Below are 21449 nucleotides of genomic sequence, written 5' to 3'. Positions count from 1 at the left end.
ACGTTAATATGATTGCAAACTCAGTTTCATCCAATCTATTCCATTTTATGGACAGTTCCTAAAAATATCTTGAATTAATAACTTGTTTTTTGATGATGGTAAAAGGCGACTTAGAATGAACAGCATTAAAATAAAATCCATTAGGATCCAGCATATTGATTTGAAAAAGTAGTTCTCAACATAGAGAACAGGGTGCCATGTGGTAGGCATCCAGGGTACTGTGTCCCAAACAGACAGAACGTCTGGGCAGCTAGCAGAACATCACACGTTGTACAGTGATAGAGGAGCACCGCGACATAACCTGCCAGGAAGAGATTAAGCAAACCAGGTGAATGGTCACTTATCAATTCTGTTGCTGTCATATACAGTGGGGCAAAAAAGTATTTAGTCAGCCACCAATTGTGCAAGTTCCCCCACTTAAAAAGATGAGAGGCCTGTAATTTTCATCATAGGTACACTTCAACTATGACAACTTCTCATTTTGTCCATCATAGTTGAAGTGTACCTACCTGAAAATTACAGGCCTGTCATCTTTTTAAGTGGGAGAACTTGCACAATTGGTGGCTGACTAAATACTTTTTTGCCCCACTGTACCATGTCAAATAACATACAATAAAACGTTTTACAATGTAGGGACATTGACATGTTTTACAATGTAGGGACATTGACATGTTTTACAATGTAGGGACATTGACATGTTTTACAATGTAGGGACATTGACATGTTTTACAATGTAGGGACATTGACATGTTTTACAATGTAGGGACATTGACATGTTTTACAATGTAGGGACATTGACATGTTTTACAATGTAGGGACATTGACATGTTTTACAATGTAGGGACATTGACATGTTTTACAATGTAGGGACATGCCTGGAATACCAGATGCCTAAGCAAACCGTAAATAACGCTACTATAACTCAGGAACAACAATCTCATATTTATTCAACTCCCTGGCGCAAAAATATATCTGCATCCCAAATGGTACTCTATATAGTGCACTACTTTGGACCCTGTTCAAAATCAATAGGTTTACATATTGTGATTCACCGGGTCTTGTTTAAAGAACTGTTTTCAATGTACTTAGAAAACATGTTATGTTTTGTGGCCATGGATATGAAAAGGTATAAATCAAATATCATATCCCCATTTCAATTGAAGTGATGTAGAGATCCTCAGTCCTCAAGCACGTAAACTCCTGTGTGTGTGTGTGTGTGTGTGTGTGTATATATATGCATGTGAGTGTGTCCAACGTCCCCCTAAACGCAACAGCCATACCACTAGGTTAAGCGAACAGGGATCAATGCAGCACTCCCTTCACCCACAATCTCCTTGCATAAGATATCAATCTTATAATAATAATAATATAATAATAATAATAATAAATGCCATTTAGCAGACGCTTTTATCCAAAGCGACTTACAGTCATGTGTGCATACATTCTACGTATGGGTGGTCCCAGGGATTGAACCCACTACCCTGGCGTTACAAGCGCCATGCTCTACCAACTGAGCTACAGAGGACCTTAAAGTACACTTAAGCTATATCTCAAATGACACCTAGCAGCCATACTCAACTGGTGGTTCTAGATCTGGACCCAGAACAGGTCAATACGGACCGCAGGTCCTGACTAGATCCGGACCCGGAACAGGTCATTACGGACCGCAGGTCCTGACTAGATCTGGACCCAGAACAGGTCAATACGGACCGCAGGTCCTGACTAGATCCGGACCCAGAACAGGTCATTACGGACCGCAGGTCCTGACTAGATCTGGACCCAGAACAGGTCAATACGGACCGCAGGTCCTGACTAGATCCGGACCCAGAACAGGTCATTACGGACCGCAGGTCCTGACTAGATCTGGACCCAGAACAGGTCAATACGGACCGCAGGTCCTGACTAGATCTGGACCCAGAACGGAGTCAATACAGGTCCTGACTAAATAAATAGCATTTCTTTTTTGAGAAATTAAACTTACTACTGTTGAGTTATAATAGTAGAATGCACAAGGTAACATCTTGACATTTGGTTGTGTATCGACAGTTTTCCTTCCTCCACTGACAGACCTTAGAGAGCTATTTATAACATGTCCGAAAAATGTCCAGTTAATTACCACAAGCTAATGTCAACTAGATAGGAAAGTTAACCAGCTACCTACATCTTGTAGTGAACATGGCCAGATTACATGCCCAGGGGCCACCATCCCAAGGGAATCCCGACTGATTTCGTTGAGCCACTTAGGCATCATATGAACACACAAGACATGTAAAAATGTGTAGAATTGCAGGAACTTAGTTTAAAAAACGGCAACTTTATTTTTTATATCTGGCAAAAAGAGGGGTGTAAACAGTTTGAACAGCTCGGAGGTCACAACATTGGGGATTGTTACTACGACAAATTACAATATCCATCCGGACCATTGCCACAGAGGAAATGTGTGACCGGACCTTCTCAAATAGTAGTCGAGTACCCCTGCACTATAGTATATAAGGTAGGTATCATTTTAGATTTGTCCTTAATCTCTAACAAAAATGAGGATTTGTTTTATAATTCCATGCGTATCTTTCCATATCTCTTTTTACATCAGGTAAGGCACTTCTGGGTGAAATGGCCGAAATGATGGCCTTAAGTGACGTTTACTGTCAACAATTGTTTTCTCCATTTTGTTGTTGCAGTTGCAATACATAAAGTCAAGTGGCTCATTTAGTGCTGAATTAAATCCACGCTGACATCAACGATGATCAATAAGTAAGTAAATAAACATTTGAGTAAATATATAATTTAAAATAAACAAGAATTGTAATATAATTAACACACAGAATATAGCTACGTTAAGTCTTCGTAGCTTCACTCTATTAGGAAAATAACAATCTCACTAGGAGTCAATTGCATTGACAAGATGTATGTTACAGCATAAAACACTGAAAAACCACAAGTATTCCTTGTTTCAGAATAGTTTAAATTGCTTACCGTGAGATATCCAAATTCATAATTGTGATTCATGAACACAACTAAAGACCGGAGTGGAATTTCTCCTACTACCAGTAATTGTGTGGCTAAAGACGTACTGTGTGTTGTCTTAAGCCTATGAGCGGAGCAAATCGAAAATTAAAAAGCCCCTCCACGATTCTGTCACCGCAAATTGTTGTGTGTGCAATCAAATTTCACCACACATTTTGAGAGGGCTTGCAAACCAATAACCACACTAAATGCGGCATAAAAGTCGAATCATTGCAATATTACCGCATAAAACAGATCCATCACGGCATTACAAAAAGAAGGCGCGCAAATTAACCAATCACAGCATAATATGGTTTCATCAAGCTACACGGCAACAAATGTTTCCCTCGTCAGCGCACTTTCGCGACAATTTGAACAAAATTGTTGCATACTGCCATGCACGATTTTTGGGTCGGCAAATATCACCAAAAATAATAACAACATCCTGGAGGGACTGGTTGAAGTAGTACGCACGTATTTAAAATAAAAAAATACATGTAGAAAACAAAATACTTGCTCCAAAAATACCTGAACAATTAACCACTCACATCACTGATAACATGCTGGATAGAGTGAAAAAGATCAGCACACAAGATGGAAGCTTTGGCTCCATCTAGAGGTTGAGTCTGAGATTTCCAGCTATAATGTAATGCGCAAGTACACAAGAGTCTGTCATGATCACTGCAATGCCAAAAACATTCACTACCAGCTGCTAAGTGCTCCTGTGTTCGAGAAAGAGAGAGGTAAGAATGAAAGTGAGAATAAAAAGTATGAGTGGCTTTCAGTCAGATGAACAGACAGGTAATTAAATCCCACACATAAAAATGTGTTAAATATCTGTCCATTCCAACATCCTTCGTCTCCCAGGTTTTCACAACAAATATCGACAAAAAAAGATTTGAGAAGTAGATGTGGTATGAGTTAATATCAAGTGTGTGAAAACGTCAACGTTGTCCAGCAAGCACACGGTTGTGCATAGATACAGGAGGTGAGAACAGTTCGCCTGACCAGGGTCATATTTATTAGAGCACAACATTTAAAAACAGTGTGCAACAGAAAACAAATGATTATGCCTATTGGACTACTTCAGATAGAACCTCCCTGTTTTGAACCATTTTCTTCTGTTTTCTATCTTGTGAAAACGACCCAAGTCATCTCCACGGCATAAGGACGCTGGACCTGAGTATTGGTCTTTGGGGCCCTCCAGCTGTCACCCTCTATCCCAGGGTTAAGAGTTTGGTTGACCCTCTACCCCAGGGATAGGGATTTCGGCTGGACCACTCCACTACGCCCCCCTCTCCTCAAAAAACCACTTCTGGTTGGCGTGGTCTGAGCAAGGCCGCAGGGCGGGGGCAGGGGTGCCGTTGTCAGTCTTGTCCACGGCCTGGACACACTTCTGCGTCATCACATGGAAGAAGGTTTCGTCCTAGTAGAAAGGAGTTATTAAAAACATGTTACTTTTATTTTACATCAGGTTATTGAAATATAATCTATTTTACAAGCCAAGCCAAATGGACCACTAGTATAGAGTAGAGAAGCACTGTCCTTAAGGCCTATTAACTAATGCTGGTCCCTATTAACTAATGCTCGTCTTAATCCTTCCCTTTAACCAACTAATATCTACCTAAACAACCAAGTCTGTGGACTCACTAGCCAATCAATAAAAACTATGATTTTAACAGCAGTAGGACTGGCTACAACCCTGGAGAAGTTGTGAACCACTGATGTGTAGACTACATCCAGGAACAAGAGACGACATACAGGCATTAGAGAGGGGAGCAGTGCAGTGTGAAAAGAGTCACAAACTGTTTGGAAATCAGGGGAGCAACTTTGATTTCAGAAGTGGGAGGGACATTTTAAATCCAATAAACACTCCAAACAGCCTACCCGACCGCTCAGAGGCGTCAACATGGTCCTAAAGCAAACCGTTGCCTTGTTTTATATCACACTCCAATGATAAAACTGGGGAGAACAAAAATGTAAATGTGGGGGGACTTTTACCCATCCCCAGTGAAAGTTGCGCCCCTGCTGGATACACTGAACACATACCTGTACTAAACTACCACAACAAGCATGGACTGTGCACCCAGTCAATAGGCTACCTCAATGCTTTATGATCCATTGTGGACAAAATGCCATAAAAGCAATTATCACCTGAGATACATCAAGCCATCCAAAAGACATTATTTGATCATGTGACCCCTACTCCAGAGAGAGACTAGGACTATTAACATCTACTATAGTGATACTGGGATGAGTCTGTATCTGAGGGGAGTTGGAGTCTGTGGAGACTAAGGACTTGAGAAAGAGAAAGAAAGAGCGAGAGCGCTGACAAGAGGTACTGCTGAAAGAATGTGAGAATGGGAGCTGAGAGAGTATGAAAATGGGAGAGCTGAGAGGGAGGGAGAGAGATAGATAAAGACATCACGTACAGAGAGATTAACCTTGAGGAGAGTCCCCAAAGCAAGCTGGTCATAGGGCTCTGTTCACAAACAATCCCAGGACTGTTTGTGTTTGGAATGTTAACTGTTCATTTTTTATTGTTTTTCAGTTTTGTTTATTATCTATTTCACTTGCTTTGGCAATGTAACATGTGTTTCTCATGCCAATAAAGCCCTTTGAATTGAATTGATTTGATAGAGCGAGGTAGCGCTGAGAGAGAGAAAGAAATGAGAGCTGAGAGCGGAGAGGGGAGAGCTGAGAGGGGAGAGCTGAGAGGGGAGAGCTGAGAGGGGAGAGCTGAGAGGGGAGAGCTGAGAGGGGAGAGCTGAGAGGGGAGAGCTGAGAGGGGAGAGCTGAGAGGGGAGAGCTGAGAGGGGAGAGCTGAGAGGGGAGAGCTGAGATGGGAGAGCTGAGAGGGGAGAGCTGAGAGGGGAGAGCTGAGAGCTGAGAGCTGAGAGCTGAGAGGGGAGAGCTGAGAGGGAGAGCTGAGAGGGGAGAGCTGAGAGGGGAGAGCTGAGAGGGGAGAGCTGAGATGGGAGAGCTGAGAGGGGAGAGCTGAGAGGGGAGAGGGGAGAGCTGAGAGCTGAGAGGGGAGTGCTGAGAGGGGAGAGCTGAGAGGGGAGAGCTGAGAGGGGAGAGCTGAGAGGGGAGAGCTGAGAGGGGAGAGCTGAGAGGGGAGAGCTGAGAGGGGAGAGCTGAGAGGGGAGAGGGCTTAATGTCAGTATTTGTCAAAGCTTCCCTTGAACATGCTCTGAATGCATTGTGGCTCTGCTCCAACAAGAAAGTCAACAGAACAGAGAACACAAGAGTGCTTAGTGACAACCAACATTTAGCTACACCTGTACTCTACTGTATATACTGCCTTCAGTACCCCTTGATTTCCCCCACATTTTGTTGTGTTACAAAGTGGGATAAAAACGGAATGTGTTGTCAATTTTTGTCAACAATCTACTCAACATACTCTTTCGGTTACTGGCCAAATGCTCTAACCACTAGGCTACCTACCACCCCTAAAGTCAGATCACCATTGGGCTCATAATGAAATCCCTGAGAATTTTCCTTCCTCTCCAGCAACTGAGTTAGGAAGGACGCCTGTATCTCTGTAGTGACTGGGTGTATTGATACACCATCCAAAGTGTAATTAATAACTCCACCATGCTCAAAGGAGCACTTAAGTGTGTTTTTTTTTACCCATCTACCAATAGTAGCCATTCTTTGCGAACCATTGGAAAACCCTTCCTTGCCTTTGTGGCTGAATCTGTGCTTCAAATTCACACATTCACTGAGTGACCTTACAGATAATTGTATGTGTGGGGAACAGAGATGGGGTACTAATTTAAAAATCATGTTAAACAAAGTTATTGCACACAGAGCGAGTCCATGCAACTTATGTGACTGAAGTACATTTTTACTCCTGAATATAATTTATGCCATAACAAAACTGGTTGAATACTTAGACAAGGCATTTCAGCTTTTCATTTTTAATTCATTTGTAAACATATAATTCCACTTTGACATTGATATTTTGTGTACATTAGGGACACACAAAAAATCTACATTTAATCCATTTTAAATTCCGGCTACAACACAACAAAATGTGGAAAAAGTACAGGGGTGTGAATACTTTCTGAAGGCGCTGTATGTCCATGTGTTCATCTGGGTTTTCTACTCCCCTCTCTACCTTCTTCAGAGGAGGCTGGTGGACAGGGATCTAAGGGGACGGGGTCTTTGTAATGGTTGAATGGAACAGTATCAAAACGTATGATATCCATGTGTTTGATACAAGGCAGGTAGCCTAGTTTTGGGCCAGTAACCGAAAGGTTGCTAGTTCGAATCCTCGAGCTGACAGGGTAAAAATCTGTCGTTCTGCCCCTGAACAAGGCAGTTAACCCACTGTTCCCTGGTAAGCCGTTATTGTAAATAAGTATTTGTTCTTAACTGACTTGCCGAGATAAAATAAAGGTTCAATAAATTTAAAAAACATTTATTCCATTACAAAATTCCTGTCCACCTATATCTCTGCCAACCATCCACCACTGACCCTTTCCTCTGCTCCCTGTTTGCTGCCATGACGTGGGATGAACACAGTCCCCATCCAGCTCACCTCTCTGAGGACAAACTTCTGGTCCTGTGGGACAGTCTGCCGGGGTTTCCTGCACAGGTGCACAGTCAGGTAGTTGGAGACGGCGTCCCCCACAGCACACCCTGCTGGCTCCCTGGTGTTATAGCGGATCTCCCTACTCTCATTGGAGTACTCAAAGAACTGCAACAGGAGAGACGAAGAGTGTATGCGTGGTTCATGGAGTTTTTGTTGTGTTCCATACAGCTAACCTCACACACAATGGTACCTGTTTTCTTCACTATCATTTTGGTCCAAATACACATAAATCATTTTGTACTTTTTGTAATTATAATATGAAGCCCTGAGTCAAATACCATTTCCATTACCACATGCTGTCTGCCAGGCCCAGTTAAACATCAAATGACCATTATATTCAAGTTTCGCCTCTCCCATTTACTCATTGGTTTTCACGAGCATACTAACCCACGTGGGTGATTAAAAGATGAACGAGGAGAGATTAAATCAAAGAAAACTAACTTGGTTTCTCCTTTATCTGTGGACTAATGGTCAGAGTAGAGAACACCCGACTTTGTATAAATCAAGGTTCAATTCTACAAAGATCCACCATGACAGCTGAGGCGTAATTTGTTCTTAACTGACTGACTGAAACACTACTAAATGAAGGACATGGAGAGTAAAGATGGAGCCATAGCTACCTGGTTTTAAATGAAGGACATGGAGAGTATTATGGAGCCATATCTACCTGGTTTTAAATGAAGGACATGGAGAGTATTATGGAGCCATAGCTACCTGGTTTTAAATGAAGGACATGGAGAGTAAAGATGGAGCCATAGCTACCTGGTTTTAAATGAAGGACATGGAGAGTATTATGGAGCCATAACTACCTGGTTTTAAATGAAGGACATGGAGAGTATTATGGAGCCATATCTACCTGGTTTTAAATGAAGGACATGGAGAGTATTATGGAGCCATAGCTACCTGGTTTTAAATGAAGGGCATGGAGAGTAAAGATGGAGCCATAGCTACCTGGTTTTAAATGAAGGACATGGAGAGTATTATGGAGCCATAGCTACCTGGTTTTAAATGAAGGACATGGAGAGTATTATGGAGCCATAGCTACCTGGTTTTAAATGAAGGACATGGAGAGTATTATGGAGCCATAGCTACCTGGTTTTAAATGAAGGACATGGAGAGTATTATGGAGCCATAGCTACCTGGTTTTAAATGAAGGACATGGAGAGTAAAGATGGAGCCATAGCTACCTGGTTTTAAATGAAGGACATGGAGAGTATTATGGAGCCATAGCTACCTGGTTTTAAATGAAGGACATGGAGAGTATTATGGAGCCATAGCTACCTGGTTTTAAATGAAGGACATGGAGAGTATTATGGAGCCATAGCTACCTGGTTTTAAATGAAGGACATGGAGAGTATTATGGAGCCTGGTTTTAAATGAAGGACATGGAGAGTATTATACCTGGTTTTAAATGAAGGACATGGAGAGTATTATGGAGCCATAACTACCTGGTTTTAAATGAAGGACATGGAGAGTATTATGGAGCCATAACTACCTGGTTTTAAATGAAGGACATGGAGAGTATTATGGAGCCATAGCTACCTGGTTTTAAATGAAGGACATGGAGTGTATTATGGAGCCATAGCTACCTGGTTTTAAATTAAGGACATGGAGAGTATTATGGAGCCATAACTACCTGGTTTTAAATGAAGGACATGGAGAGTATTATGGAGCCATAGCTACCTGGTTTTAAATGAAGGACATGGAGTGTATTATGGAGCCATAGCTACCTGGTTTTAAATGAAGGACATGGAGAGTATTATGGAGCCATAGCTACCTGGTTTTAAATGAAGGACATGGTTTTGGAAATACCTGGTTTTAAATGAAGGACATGGAGAGTATTATGGAGCCATAACTACCTGGTTTTAAATGAAGGACATGGAGAGTATTATGGAGCCATAGCTACCTGGTTTTAAATGAAGGACACGGAGTGTATTATGGAGCCATAGCTACCTGGTTTTAAATGAAGGACATGGAGAGTATTATGGAGCCATAGCTACCTGGTTTTAAATGAAGGACATGGAGAGTATTATGGAGCCATAGCTACCTGGTTTTAAATGAAGGACCTGGCCATAACTACCTGGTTTTAAATGAAGGACATGGAGAGTATTATGGAGCCATAACTACCTGGTTTTAAATGAAGGACATGGAGACCTGGTTTTAAATGAAGGACATAGCTAGCCTGGTTTTAAATGAAGGACATGGAGAGTATTATGGAGCCATAACTACCTGGTTTTAAATGAAGGACATGGAGAGTATTATGGAGCCATAACTACCTGGTTTTAAATGAAGGACATGGAGAGTATTATGGAGCCATAGCTACCTGGTTTTAAATGAAGGACATGGAGAGTATTATGGAGCCATAACTACCTGGTTTTAAATGAAGACATGGAGAATAAAGATGGGGCCATAGCTACCTGGTTTTAAATGAAGGACATGGAGAGTAAAGATGGAGCCATAGCTACCTGGTTTTGTCCCATGCCATGACAGGGGTAGAGGATGATCCGGTGGCCCACCAGGTTATGGTCGTCAGGAGGGTTGTAGTCAAAGCAGTAGCTGGACATGCCTCTGTTCTTCAGCTAAAGGGAAAACACATGCAGATGCTGCTGTTAAAGTACAGCTATGAGTGTGGGGAGTTAAGGGAAAGTTCAGTCAAGTTGTCTATGATAACCCACTTGAGTGCACTATCCCTTTAATAAACACAGATTCATTAATGTGGTACATTTACTTAAGTAAAAATACTTTAAAGTATTACTTATGTCAGGTTTAATGGTATCTGTACTTTACTATTTATATTTTTGCCAACTTTTACTTCACTACATTCCTAAAGAAAATAATGTACTTTTTACTCCATACATTTTTTCCTGACACCCAAAAGTACTTGTTACATTTTGACAGGAAAATGTTCCAATTCACGCACTTATCAAGAGAACATCCCTGGTCATCTACTGCCTCTGATCTGGTGGACTCACTAACACAAACGCTTAGTTGTGAAGTTATGTCTGAGTGTTGGAGTGTGCCCCTGGCTAACCATTAACAAAACAACTAAATAGCATAGGGATGTCTGGTTTGCTTAATATAAGGAAGTTAAAATGATTTATACTTCTACTTTTGAAACTTAATAATTAAGTTTATTTGAGCAATTTACTTTTGATACTTAAGTATATTTAAAACCCAATACGTTCAGACAAGTAGTATTTTACTGGGTGACTTTGACTTGAGTTACACTGTGTAAATGTGAGGTCGGCTGGGTTGGAAACAACAACACGTGTTTCTTATTGGACAGGCTCAGGTAGTTTCGCTCCGTTTCCTTCGGTTTGGTGCCTAACTAATACAACGTTGGAGTCAAAATGGCAGCATTCTCCTCACCATTCCAAACATCCCAGGGTTGTCCTCAGGGACGTGGATATCAGGATAGATGTTCTCCAGGTACCACTTGAAGTCCTTACATCCCAGCTGGGTCCTGAGCCTCCTCCTGTCGGTCACGTCCCCAAAGGCTTCCTAACAACAACAACAAAACAAGAGACTTTAAAATGATACAATTAGATTTATTTTGAGGCCATGCAGTCATGAGCTCAGAAGTAAATGTTCAACTGACTTCCTGTCTGTTTGAGTCTCTGGGTATTATTCTGTGAACTGACAAACATCACCATCTATGGTTTTTCAAAAAAGTTCCCATAAACACACAAATCACAAAACCACCACATACACGGACACTCAAAAACAGACTTCAGCATCACATTCCTCTTTTGTTGTACACAATCTCAACCCAAACGTAAACACTCCTCCCACACACACACACAAACACTTCCCACTAGCAGACCACCACTGCATCCTGGTTACTGTTAGCACAAATACACTCCAAGCCACAGTCTAGGGTTGCAAAATTCCCAAGGTTTTTCAGAAATCAAATTTGATTTGTCAAATACTTCATAAACAATTGCCCATCAATTTATTTAGACCCCAGAGAAAGATCAGACAATCAGGGGAGACAGGAGGGTGGAGGCAGTAAGGGCCAGTAGGGGGCAGTCTTACAGAAATGATTAGGCTTACAAGAACTTTCCTAACCATCTCAGGTTTTCCAGACATCCCGTGTTAGAAGATTCCTGGAATCAGGAAGGAATTAGCAGGAAATCCGGAAACGCTCCAACCGGGATTTCTAGAAAACCTGGGGAAAGTTACTGGAATTTTGCAACCCTTACTGTTAGAAAGTAGTAAAATACAGGTGTCAACTGATGTGAATTAAAAGTTGAACAGGAAACAAGCCCCTGAGGAACATTAGTCCAACCATTAGAAAACAACATCCCATTGCTTGACAGGAGCTTTATCAACTTGAATCACTGGCTTCTTGAGAGCGATTGTATCTCATAGTGTTCTACTGAAAAGGTCAGACTGACACATTCCCCTTCACCTGAATGCCAGGCAGAGAGCTCACAGCTCTAAATTGAATATATCCTGAGAGGTTTGGAAACTGGAGAGAAAGACAGAGATTTCTGGTTACTGACCCAACTGAGACGGGGGGAAGAGCGAGATAATTGTCTAACTATTCAATTGGTTCCATTACGAAAGGCAAGCTAAATCAAGCCCAGTTTAAGTATTTGAAATAATTTCAACTAGTATTTGAACCCAGGCCTGCTAGCAGCCTAGCACATGGGTTGGCGCAGAACGGGGCATCTCTAACTAACTGAAGGGTAGGTGGGTGATGCCCACAGGTGCTGCGTGGAGCTGTGCCTCTCAATGGTAATCTCACACCGGACGGAGTGTCACCTTGTGTGTCTCGTGCTCATGCATCCCAAGTGTCACTCAATCAGGGGAGCATTTACAGAGCAGGGGGCGGGGAGAAGTGTGTGTGTGTGTCTCAGAGGTAAAATATATATATAATAGGAGGGGCTTTTCCCTTCTTTCAGTGTAAGATGGCACCATACACTACTGGTCCTGACCCACAATCACAGCACCATGCACTTTCAAACTCTGCAGCCACACATTTTGCTAGTCCCTGTTCAGGGTTGGCCTACCAGGCGAGCATGGGGGTTACGGTGGTAGTACAACTCCTTGTAGTCATCCATCCAGACCTCGGCAGCACGCACGCTGTTGGCCAGGGCCTTGCTCCGCGAATACGGGGCCTTCTTGGGGAAGACGTGGCCCACGTGGGAGCAGGGGTGGATCTCCAGGCTGCCCCCACACTGCCAGATCTAAATAACAACAGCAACACGAGGACATGATTAGCTACACACCATGATTCAATCAGGCAGCACAATGGACAGCTTTGTGTGTCTTTCTAAAAGGGAAGGAAGTTCTGTTGTTGTATGGCGGTTTGGTTCTTTCCACAGGAATTAACTGAAGGAAAACATGACCTCTGTGCTGGTTTAAATTCTTCAAACGTTGCAACTTTATTGACTGCGGAACCTTAATTAACAGAGGTAACTTTTGGTTCAAAGTTCTTTAATGTAATTTTGATTAGGGAACAGAAAGGCCATTTTTGTTTATCCAAAATTGCATAGTGGTGACCTAGTTATATAATGAAAGCGTAAAGATTGCAGCCTTGTGTGAATCCCCACATATTTCACAACAGTATAGTGACCATGGGTTACTGGATTCCAGTGGGTTTTTAACTTATCACAGAAACGTCAGGAAAAAAAGGCATGGATAAACTGCACAGATTACAGCAAGCCCAAACGTATCACTCTCTCTCACCCACACTCACCCTGAATGAGAACTCTAGGTTCTCTCCTCCCCACACCTCCATGCCTGTGTCATACGTGCCCAGGTAATGGAAATAGTTCTTACTGACAGCAAACAGCCCTCCAGCCATCGTAGGAGACCTGAGACCAAAACACACACAGCTTACAGAGCAGATCTTCAGAACTTGTTCCATTATTATGATCAATTATATAGCCTATGGTATGTATAACAATTGTTGATCTCTACATAATATGCATATCAAATTGTTAAATGTATATCTTGATAGTTAACTGAGGATTAGACTATTTTCCTTTCCGATACACAGACGTTGTTATGGTACCACAGACCTGATGACATCAATGGCAGAGCGCCTGTTTCTAATGTAGGGTACCACAGACCTGATGTCATCAATGGCAGAGCGCCTGTTTCTAATGTAGGGTACCACAGACCTGATGTCATCAATGGCAGAACGCCTGTTTCTAATGTAGGGTACCACAGACCTGATGTCATCAATGGTAGAGCGCCTGTTTCTAATGTAGGGTACCACAGACCTGATGTCATCAATGGCAGAACGCCTGTTTCTAATATAGGGTACCACAGACCTGATGTCATCAATGGCAGAGCGCCTGTTTCTAATGTAGGGTACCACAGACCTGATGTCATCAATGGCAGAGCGCCTGTTTCTAATGTAGGGTACCACAGACCTGATGACATCAATGGCAGAGCGCCTGTTTCTAATGTAGGGTACCACAGACCTGATGTCATCAATGGCAGAGCGCCTGTTTCTAATGTAGGGTACCACAGACCTGATAACATCAATGGCAGAGCGCCTGTTTCTAATGTAGGGTACCACAGACCTGATGACATCAATGGCAGAGCGCCTGTTTCTAATGTAGGGTACCATAGACCTGATGTCATCAATGGCAGAACGCCTGTTTCTAATGTAGGGTACCACAGACCTGATGTCATCAATGGCAGAACGCCTGTTTCTAATGTAGGGTACCACAGACCTGATGACATCAATGGCAGAGCGCCTGTTTCTAATGTAGGGTACCACAGACCTGATGTCATCAATGGCAGAGCGCCTGTTTCTAATGTAGGGTACCACAGACCTGATGACATCAATGGCAGAGCGCCTGTTTCTAATGTAGGGTACCACAGACCTGATGTCATCAATGGCAGAACGCCTGTTTCTAATGTAGGGTACCACAGACCTGATGACATCAATGGCAGAGCGCCTGTTTCTAATGTAGGGTACCACAGACCTGATGACATCAATGGCAGAACGCCTGTTTCTAATGTAGGGTACCACAGACCTGATGTCATCAATGGCAGAGCGCCTGTTTCTAATGTAGGGTACCACAGACCTGATGTCATCAATGGCAGAGCGCCTGTTTCTAATGTAGGGTACCACAGACCTGATGACATCAATGGCAGAGCGCCTGTTTCTAATGTAGGGTACCACAGACCTGATGACATCAATGGCAGAGCGCCTGTTTTTAATGTAGGGTACCACAGACCTGATGACATCAATGGCAGAACGCCTGTTTCTAATGTAGGGTACCACAGACCTGATGTCATCAATGGCAGAGCGCCTGTTTCTAATGTAGGGTACCACAGACCTGATGTCATCAATGGCAGAGCGCCTGTTTCTAATGTAGGGTACCACAGACCTGATGACATCAATGGCAGAGCGCCTGTTTCTAATGTAGGGTACCACAGACCTGATGACATCAATGGCAGAGCGCCTGTTTCTAATGTAGGGTACCACAGACCTGATGACATCAATGGCAGAGCGCCTGTTTCTAATGTAGGGTACCACAGACCTGATGTCATCAATGGCAGAGCGCCTGTTTCTAATGTAGGGTACCATAGACCTGATGACATCAATGGCAGAGCGCCTGTTTCTAATGTAGGGTACCATAGACCTGATGTCATCAATGGCAGAACGCCTGTTTCTAATGTAGGGTACCACAGACCTGATGTCATCAATGGCAGAGCGCCTGTTTCTAATGTAGGGTACCACAGACCTGATGTCATCAATGGCAGAGCGCCTGTTTCTAATGTAGGGTACCACAGACCTGATGTCATCAATGGCAGAGCGCCTGTTTCTAATGTAGGGTACCACAGACCTGATGTCATCAATGGCAGAGCGCCTGTTTCTAATGTAGGGTACCACAGACCTGATGACATCAATGGCAGAGCGCCTGTTTCTAATGTAGGGTACCACAGACCTGATGACATCAATGGAAGAGCGCCTGTTTCTAATGTAGGGTACCACAGACCTGATGTCATCAATGGCAGAACGCCTGTTTCTAATGTACGGTACCACAGACCTGATGACATCAATGGCAGAGCGCCTGTTTCTAATGTAGGGTACCACAGACCTGATGACATCAATGGCAGAGCGCCTGTTTCTAATGTAGGGTACCACAGACCTGATGACATCAATGGCAGAGCGCCTGTTTCTAATGTAGGGTACCACAGACCTGATGCCATCAATGGCAGAGCGCCTGTTTCTAATGTAGGGTACCACAGACCTGATGACATCAATGGCAGAGCGCCTGTTTCTAATGTAGGGTACCACAGACCTGATGTCATCAATGGCAGAGCGCCTGTTTCTAATGTAGGGTACCACAGACCTGATGACATCAATGGCAGAGCGCCTGTTTCTAATGTAGGGTACCATAGACCTGATGTCATCAATGGCAGAGCGCCTGTTTCTAATGTAGGGTACCACAGACCTGATGACATCAATGGCAGAACGCCTGTTTCTAATGTAGGGTACCACAGACCTGATGTCATCAATGGCAGAGCGCCTGTTTCTAATGTAGGGTACCACAGACCTGATGACATCAATGGCAGAGCGCCTGTTTCTAATGTAGGGTACCACAGACCTGATGTCATCAATGGCAGAGCGCCTGTTTCTAATGTAGGGTACCACAGACCTGATGTCATCAATGGCAGAACGCCTGTTTCTAATGTAGGGTACCACAGACCTGATGTCATCAATGGCAGAGCGCCTGTTTCTAATGTAGGGTACCACAGACCTGATGTCATCAATGGCAGAGCGCCTGTTTCTAATGTAGGGTACCACAGACCTGATGTCATCAATGGCAGAGCGCCTGTTTCTAATGTAGGGTACCACAGACCTGATGTCATCAATGGCAGAGCGCCTGTTTCTAATGTAGGGTACCACAGACCTGATGTCATCAATGGCAGAGCGCCTGTTTCTAATGTAGGGTACCACAGACCTGATGACATCAATGGCAGAGCGCCTGTTTCTAATGTAGGGTACCACAGACCTGATGTCATCAATGGCAGAACGCCTGTTTCTAATGTACGGTACCACAGACCTGATGACATCAATGGCAGAGCGCCTGTTTCTAATGTAGGGTACCACAGACCTGATGACATCAATGGCAGAGCGCCTGTTTCTAATGTAGGGTACCACAGACCTGATGACATCAATGGCAGAGCGCCTGTTTCTAATGTAGGGTACCACAGACCTGATGCCATCAATGGCAGAGCGCCTGTTTCTAATGTAGGGTACCACAGACCTGATGACATCAATGGCAGAGCGCCTGTTTCTAATGTAGGGTACCACAGACCTGATGTCATCAATGGCAGAGCGCCTGTTTCTAATGTAGGGTACCACAGACCTGATGACATCAATGGCAGAGCGCCTGTTTCTAATGTAGGGTACCACAGACCTGATGACATCAATGGCAGAGCGCCTGTTTCTAATGTAGGGTACCACAGACCTGATGTCATCAATGGCAGAGCGCCTGTTTCTAATGTAGGGTACCACAGACCTGATGACATCAATGGTAGAGCGCCTATTTCTAATGTAGGGTACCACAGACCTGATGTCATCAATGGCAGAGCGCCTGTTTCTAATGTAGGGTACCACAGACCTGATGTCATCAATGGCAGAACGCCTGTTTCTAATGTAGGGTACCACAGACCTGATGACATCAATGGCAGAACGCCTGTTTCTAATGTAGGGTACCACAGACCTGATGACATCAATGGCAGAGCGCCTGTTTCTAATGTAGGGTACCACAGACCTGATGTCATCAATGGCAGAGCGCCTGTTTCTAATGTAGGGTACCACAGACCTGATGACATCAATGGCAGAGCGCCTGTTTCTAATGTAGGGTACCACAGACCTGATGACATCAATGGCAGAGCGCCTGTTTCTAATGTAGGGTACCACAGACCTGATGACATCAATGGCAGAGCGCCTGTTTCTAATGTAGGGTACCATAGACCTGATGTCATCAATGGCAGAGCGCCTGTTTCTAATGTAGGGTACCACAGACCTGATGACATCAATGGCAGAACGCCTGCGTTTCTGCTCATACTCTGGCACCGAGTGCCAGGTGAAGACCAACCGCCAATCAAACCCTCCGATCTGGGGTTCCCCGGGGTTGCCTAGATACTGGAAGGTGTTCCAGTCGATGACATCAATGACGGGACACACCACAGCGGATGGCTCCTCCTTTATCCTGGGGCAGAGGAGAAGAGAGCAGAAGCAAGCATGGGGCAGGGGGTTGCAGTATAACAGGGTGACGACAGACCTCACCAGGTACCATATGGAACAGGCCTTTGGAGGCTTGGGATTAGTGTGAAACGGGGTGGGTATAAGGAAAATAATTCACATCGCTACACATATCCAAATCTAGCCAGCAGTACGATACATTCAATCGCAAAGTAAAAGGAATGGAGAGACACTACTGTACATGTGGAAACTAAGGTCCCACGACTAGACTGAAGAACAGTCCTGACCTGGCCAACTACGGGGTTTCTCACCTGTCGAGCAGGGGCTCCAGCCAGCCCTTGTGACATTCACAGTGGCAGTCGAGAAAGGTCAGCACATCGCCCGTGGCGATGGAGGCCCCCAAGAGCCTGGCCCGCACCAGGCCCTCCCTCTTCCTGGCCCGGATCAGATGCACCTTCTTCAAGTTGGAGATGTAGTTTTCTAAGGGCTCCTTCAAATGAGCTGACAGGGAACCAAAAGGGCTGTTTACGTATCATGACAAGGGTGTACATTTCCTCAACTGGGATGTGTGTAACATGCAGGTACAGTATGTGTAATGTTACAACAGGGTGGTGCTGCTAACAGATGTGCCTGCGCTTTGTGGTTGAATTGATAATGACAAGCAAGTAAGAAAGGCTTTTCGTCACTATGTTTTCTTCCAAATGTACTGATTTAGCACCATCTAGTGGCGATGGAAGGAACCACACAATGTCAAATGGGGAAGTGATGCCCTAATATAAATATATTTTGATTTGTTTAACTCTTTTTTTGGTTACTACATGATTCCATATGTGTTACTTCATAGTTTTGATGTCTTCACTATTATTCTACAATGTAGAAAATAGTAAAAATAAAGAAAAACCCTTGAATGAGTAGGTGTGTCCAAACTTTTGACTGGTCCAGTATATACATAATTGTACCTCTGTCACTATAGTCGTCCACCAGCACCACCTCCCGTAGCAGTCTGTCGGGTGAGGTCTCCAGGACACTATGGACAGTGCGTAGCAGCGTGGACCAGGCCTCGTTGTAGAAGGCGATCACCACTGACGTGGATGGCAATGACCTATAGTCATACTTCTGGTCCTTACAACTGGAGAAGTAAAGAGAAAGAGTTCACTTGTTATAGATCTGTAGCAAGCCTGACCCCAGACATCCCCTTTCCATCATGCCTTTCATTGTTTACTCACTGTCATTGGCATGACAAGGAGTGTAATTATAGCACAAACAGATCTGTCACCCCAGCTAAAAATGTCTAAGAGTAGGAGTGCTGATCTGATCTAGGAAGAAAGAAAATCTGTTTGTTTTTGGTCAATGTTGTTGGTTACCCTGGTGCTTGGATGTCTGACTGAGATGCAGGACTTTATTCATTCTTTGCACATGGCTTAACAGGCACAGAGTCATGTAATACCTAATTCCTGGCCCTTTAGTAAACTCAAAATAAACAGTTTAACGAGCTTTGTCAGTGATCTGACTTTATCCAACCTTGCAAAATCAAGCATTGCCTTGCCTGTCATTTAGGCATTTAGAAATGCGGTTTTGAGGGAAAGAATAAACAACGAGGTTTTCCACAATGGGTTGATGGCGAGGGGCTAACCTACTTCATATTCAGTCAGTCATATTTTAGAAAAGCTCTATAAAATACTCTTATCACAAGGAAATGTTGGGAAAATATCATAAACACCACACTCAAACTCACGCCAACTTACAGAGGATTCCATCGTTCGGGTAGACTGCGGTGGAGAGATACCAGATCACTCACATAGGTATTAATCTGGTGTTTATTTATACTTTCCTCTTCTTTTTTTTTCTCCTCTCCAACGAGGTTCAATTTGACAGCTCTGCCCATTTCTCCCAAGGCATTTAAATCCAATTGCGGTTTGTCATAAACAGGCTTTTTAAGCATTTCATTTGCAATGTCTTGCTCAGTGGGAACCTCTCTTCGACTTGTTCCAGCTATGTCACCGGGATTATTATGCCTATTTAAAATAAAATATCCCACTATAGACGCCCCAAAAAGGCAAACTATCAACTTCCACCGATTCCTTCTCCGGGAAAGTGCCATCGTGTCTCCCTTCCTCCTTCCTATCTCGATACGTCCATACCCCGTGGGCTACAACAGCATCATGGTGCATTACCAAACCTGATCCACCAAATTCACCATGAACTGGCTTCTGATAATAACTTTGCGCAATGTAAAAGTTCCGCTGTTTTGCTTGAATCAACTTTTTATTTCAAAATGTTTAACAGGGTTGACCAAATTCAACTAGCCAAGTCAAATGTCAACGGTCTTTTTCTGTCATCCAGCGATTGGCTTCCTTGGTCAAAGTTTATTGAAATAGTACTTCTCCATAAACGTGATGTTGAAAATGGATTTACCCGATTAGAGTAACTATCTTGATGGATTATCAATAACACCCAGATAAAATAAAAAAATCAAGGTCAAATTAAAGTGTCCAGGGCTTCATTCTGTCCCAGTAGCACTAAATCCTAATCCATGTTCGGCACCCTACTTATCTTCGCGCCACGGACACAATGTAGCCTACATGAACTATGTCACATTGTAGCTCTTTACCTGCAACCTACTCACACACTTTAACGGTTTCCGTTAGCGAGCCGCACAAAATCATACACGTCGATACATTTTAGAAGTTTATCAAAAGTTTATCAGTCACGAATCTTTCTCCAGTGTCACGAGTTGTTGTACCAACAAACGACGCTGTGCAAACAATGTCTTCTGCGTTCCAGGAAACTGAAACGGAAAAAAATGAGTTACAGTTTAACAATGTTACAGCTGCTTCGTTTCGATGTCCTATTCATAATTATGCAAATGCAAGAAGCATTAAATTGACTGCTTCCGGGTTGGCAACAAGTAGTAAAAAAAAAAAGTACATTGTCACGTGACTGTAGTTTACTGTAGATTTCATGCACTGATATTCCGTGTTCTTGTATGAACAGAGCGTGTGTTATTAAATATATGATTTGACATTTAACATTTACGGGTGCTACAAAGTCATCTTCATTATGGACAAATATTCTTACATTATTTCTCTTAGCACTGTTAAATGTCACTTAGCCCTATATATATTTTTTTTTTTTAAATAATCTAGTTTGAAGCAAACATCTTGAAGCAAATTAAAATGATCAATAATTGAGGTAACTGTTCAGAGTGAGAAGGTAATTTGTGTGCCATACTGTTTGATTGAATACTCTTATTGTTCAAACAACAAAGATAAAAAGGTACCATGGTACACTGACCTGTCTGTCTTACTATCGCTGGAGGAAAACATATATTAGCCTGGATGAGGAAGTTCTCATAAAAAATAAACAGTTAACACTCATTTTGTAGGCCAACAGGTAAATGTATTATTTATCTTAACCCATTAAACATAAAACAATATGTAAAGGAGAGATACTTTAAATGCAAATTCAATGGTCCATACACTCTTCTCAGACAGTAGTGCATGTAGTGGCATCAGTGTCAAGAAGCCAACTAATATAGTACTATATCAACCTCCAGTTATTTGCCTTCATTTCCACGGTGGTTATGACGCAATATCTCAAGGTGCTGTCCAGAGTAATGCACATGCATGCACAGCATTTACATCATTTCTGGCCAGCAAA

The 21449-nt window shown here is 43.2% G+C and overlaps 1 protein-coding gene and 1 long non-coding RNA gene across 5 annotated transcripts; both read right to left on the bottom strand.

Annotated features, from left to right (window-relative positions):
• Positions 1–2294: 2294 nt before the first annotated feature.
• On the bottom strand, positions 2295–20659 carry LOC124012059 (polypeptide N-acetylgalactosaminyltransferase 12-like). Of its 2 annotated transcripts, XM_046325433.1 has the most exons (10): positions 19535–20659; positions 18749–18918; positions 18101–18290; positions 17611–17796; positions 13308–13425; positions 12619–12795; positions 10973–11104; positions 10069–10182; positions 7550–7708; positions 2295–4429 (listed from the first exon to the last, which is right to left on the bottom strand). In XM_046325433.1, the coding sequence occupies exons 1-10, from the start codon at positions 19888–19890 to the stop codon at positions 4289–4291; spliced, it is 1743 nt and encodes a 580-aa protein (XP_046181389.1). In that variant the 5' UTR covers positions 19891–20659; the 3' UTR covers positions 2295–4288. The 2 variants fall into 2 exon arrangements, with proteins under 2 accessions (XP_046181389.1, XP_046181388.1); XM_046325432.1 differs by lacking the exons at positions 2295–4429; positions 7550–7708; positions 10069–10182; ... (3 more) ...; positions 18749–18918; positions 19535–20659 and adding an exon at positions 14551–17590 and having other exon boundaries at positions 12785–12795.
• Positions 7715–10061, bottom strand: LOC124012060. 3 transcript variants are annotated; one of them, XR_006834650.1, is made up of 4 exons: positions 9805–10061; positions 9416–9669; positions 9005–9333; positions 7715–8931 (listed from the first exon to the last, which is right to left on the bottom strand). It is a non-coding gene; the product is annotated as an uncharacterized LOC124012060 (long non-coding RNA). The 3 variants fall into 3 exon arrangements; XR_006834652.1 differs by having other exon boundaries at positions 9852–10061; XR_006834651.1 differs by having other exon boundaries at positions 9899–10061.
• Positions 20660–21449: the final 790 nt, after the last annotated feature.

Source organism: Oncorhynchus gorbuscha, linkage group LG24, assembly GCF_021184085.1.
Source record: "Oncorhynchus gorbuscha isolate QuinsamMale2020 ecotype Even-year linkage group LG24, OgorEven_v1.0, whole genome shotgun sequence".
In the NCBI taxonomy this organism is placed as follows: Eukaryota; Metazoa; Chordata; class Actinopteri; order Salmoniformes; family Salmonidae; genus Oncorhynchus; species Oncorhynchus gorbuscha.
The sequence above is the reverse complement of the archived record's forward strand: the minus strand, read 5'-3'. Positions and strand labels throughout refer to the sequence as shown.

Bases quoted from the DNA above. Each gene is read 5' to 3' on its own strand.
- LOC124012059 (XM_046325432.1), bottom strand. From the start codon at position 17,569: ATGACATCAGGTCTATGGTACCCTACATTAGAAACAGGCGCTCTGCCA. The intron at 13,426-14,550 runs GTCTGTGGTACC...TTTTGGTCTCAG, and splicing joins TCTGCCATTGATGTCATCAG to GTCTCCTACGATGGCTGGAG.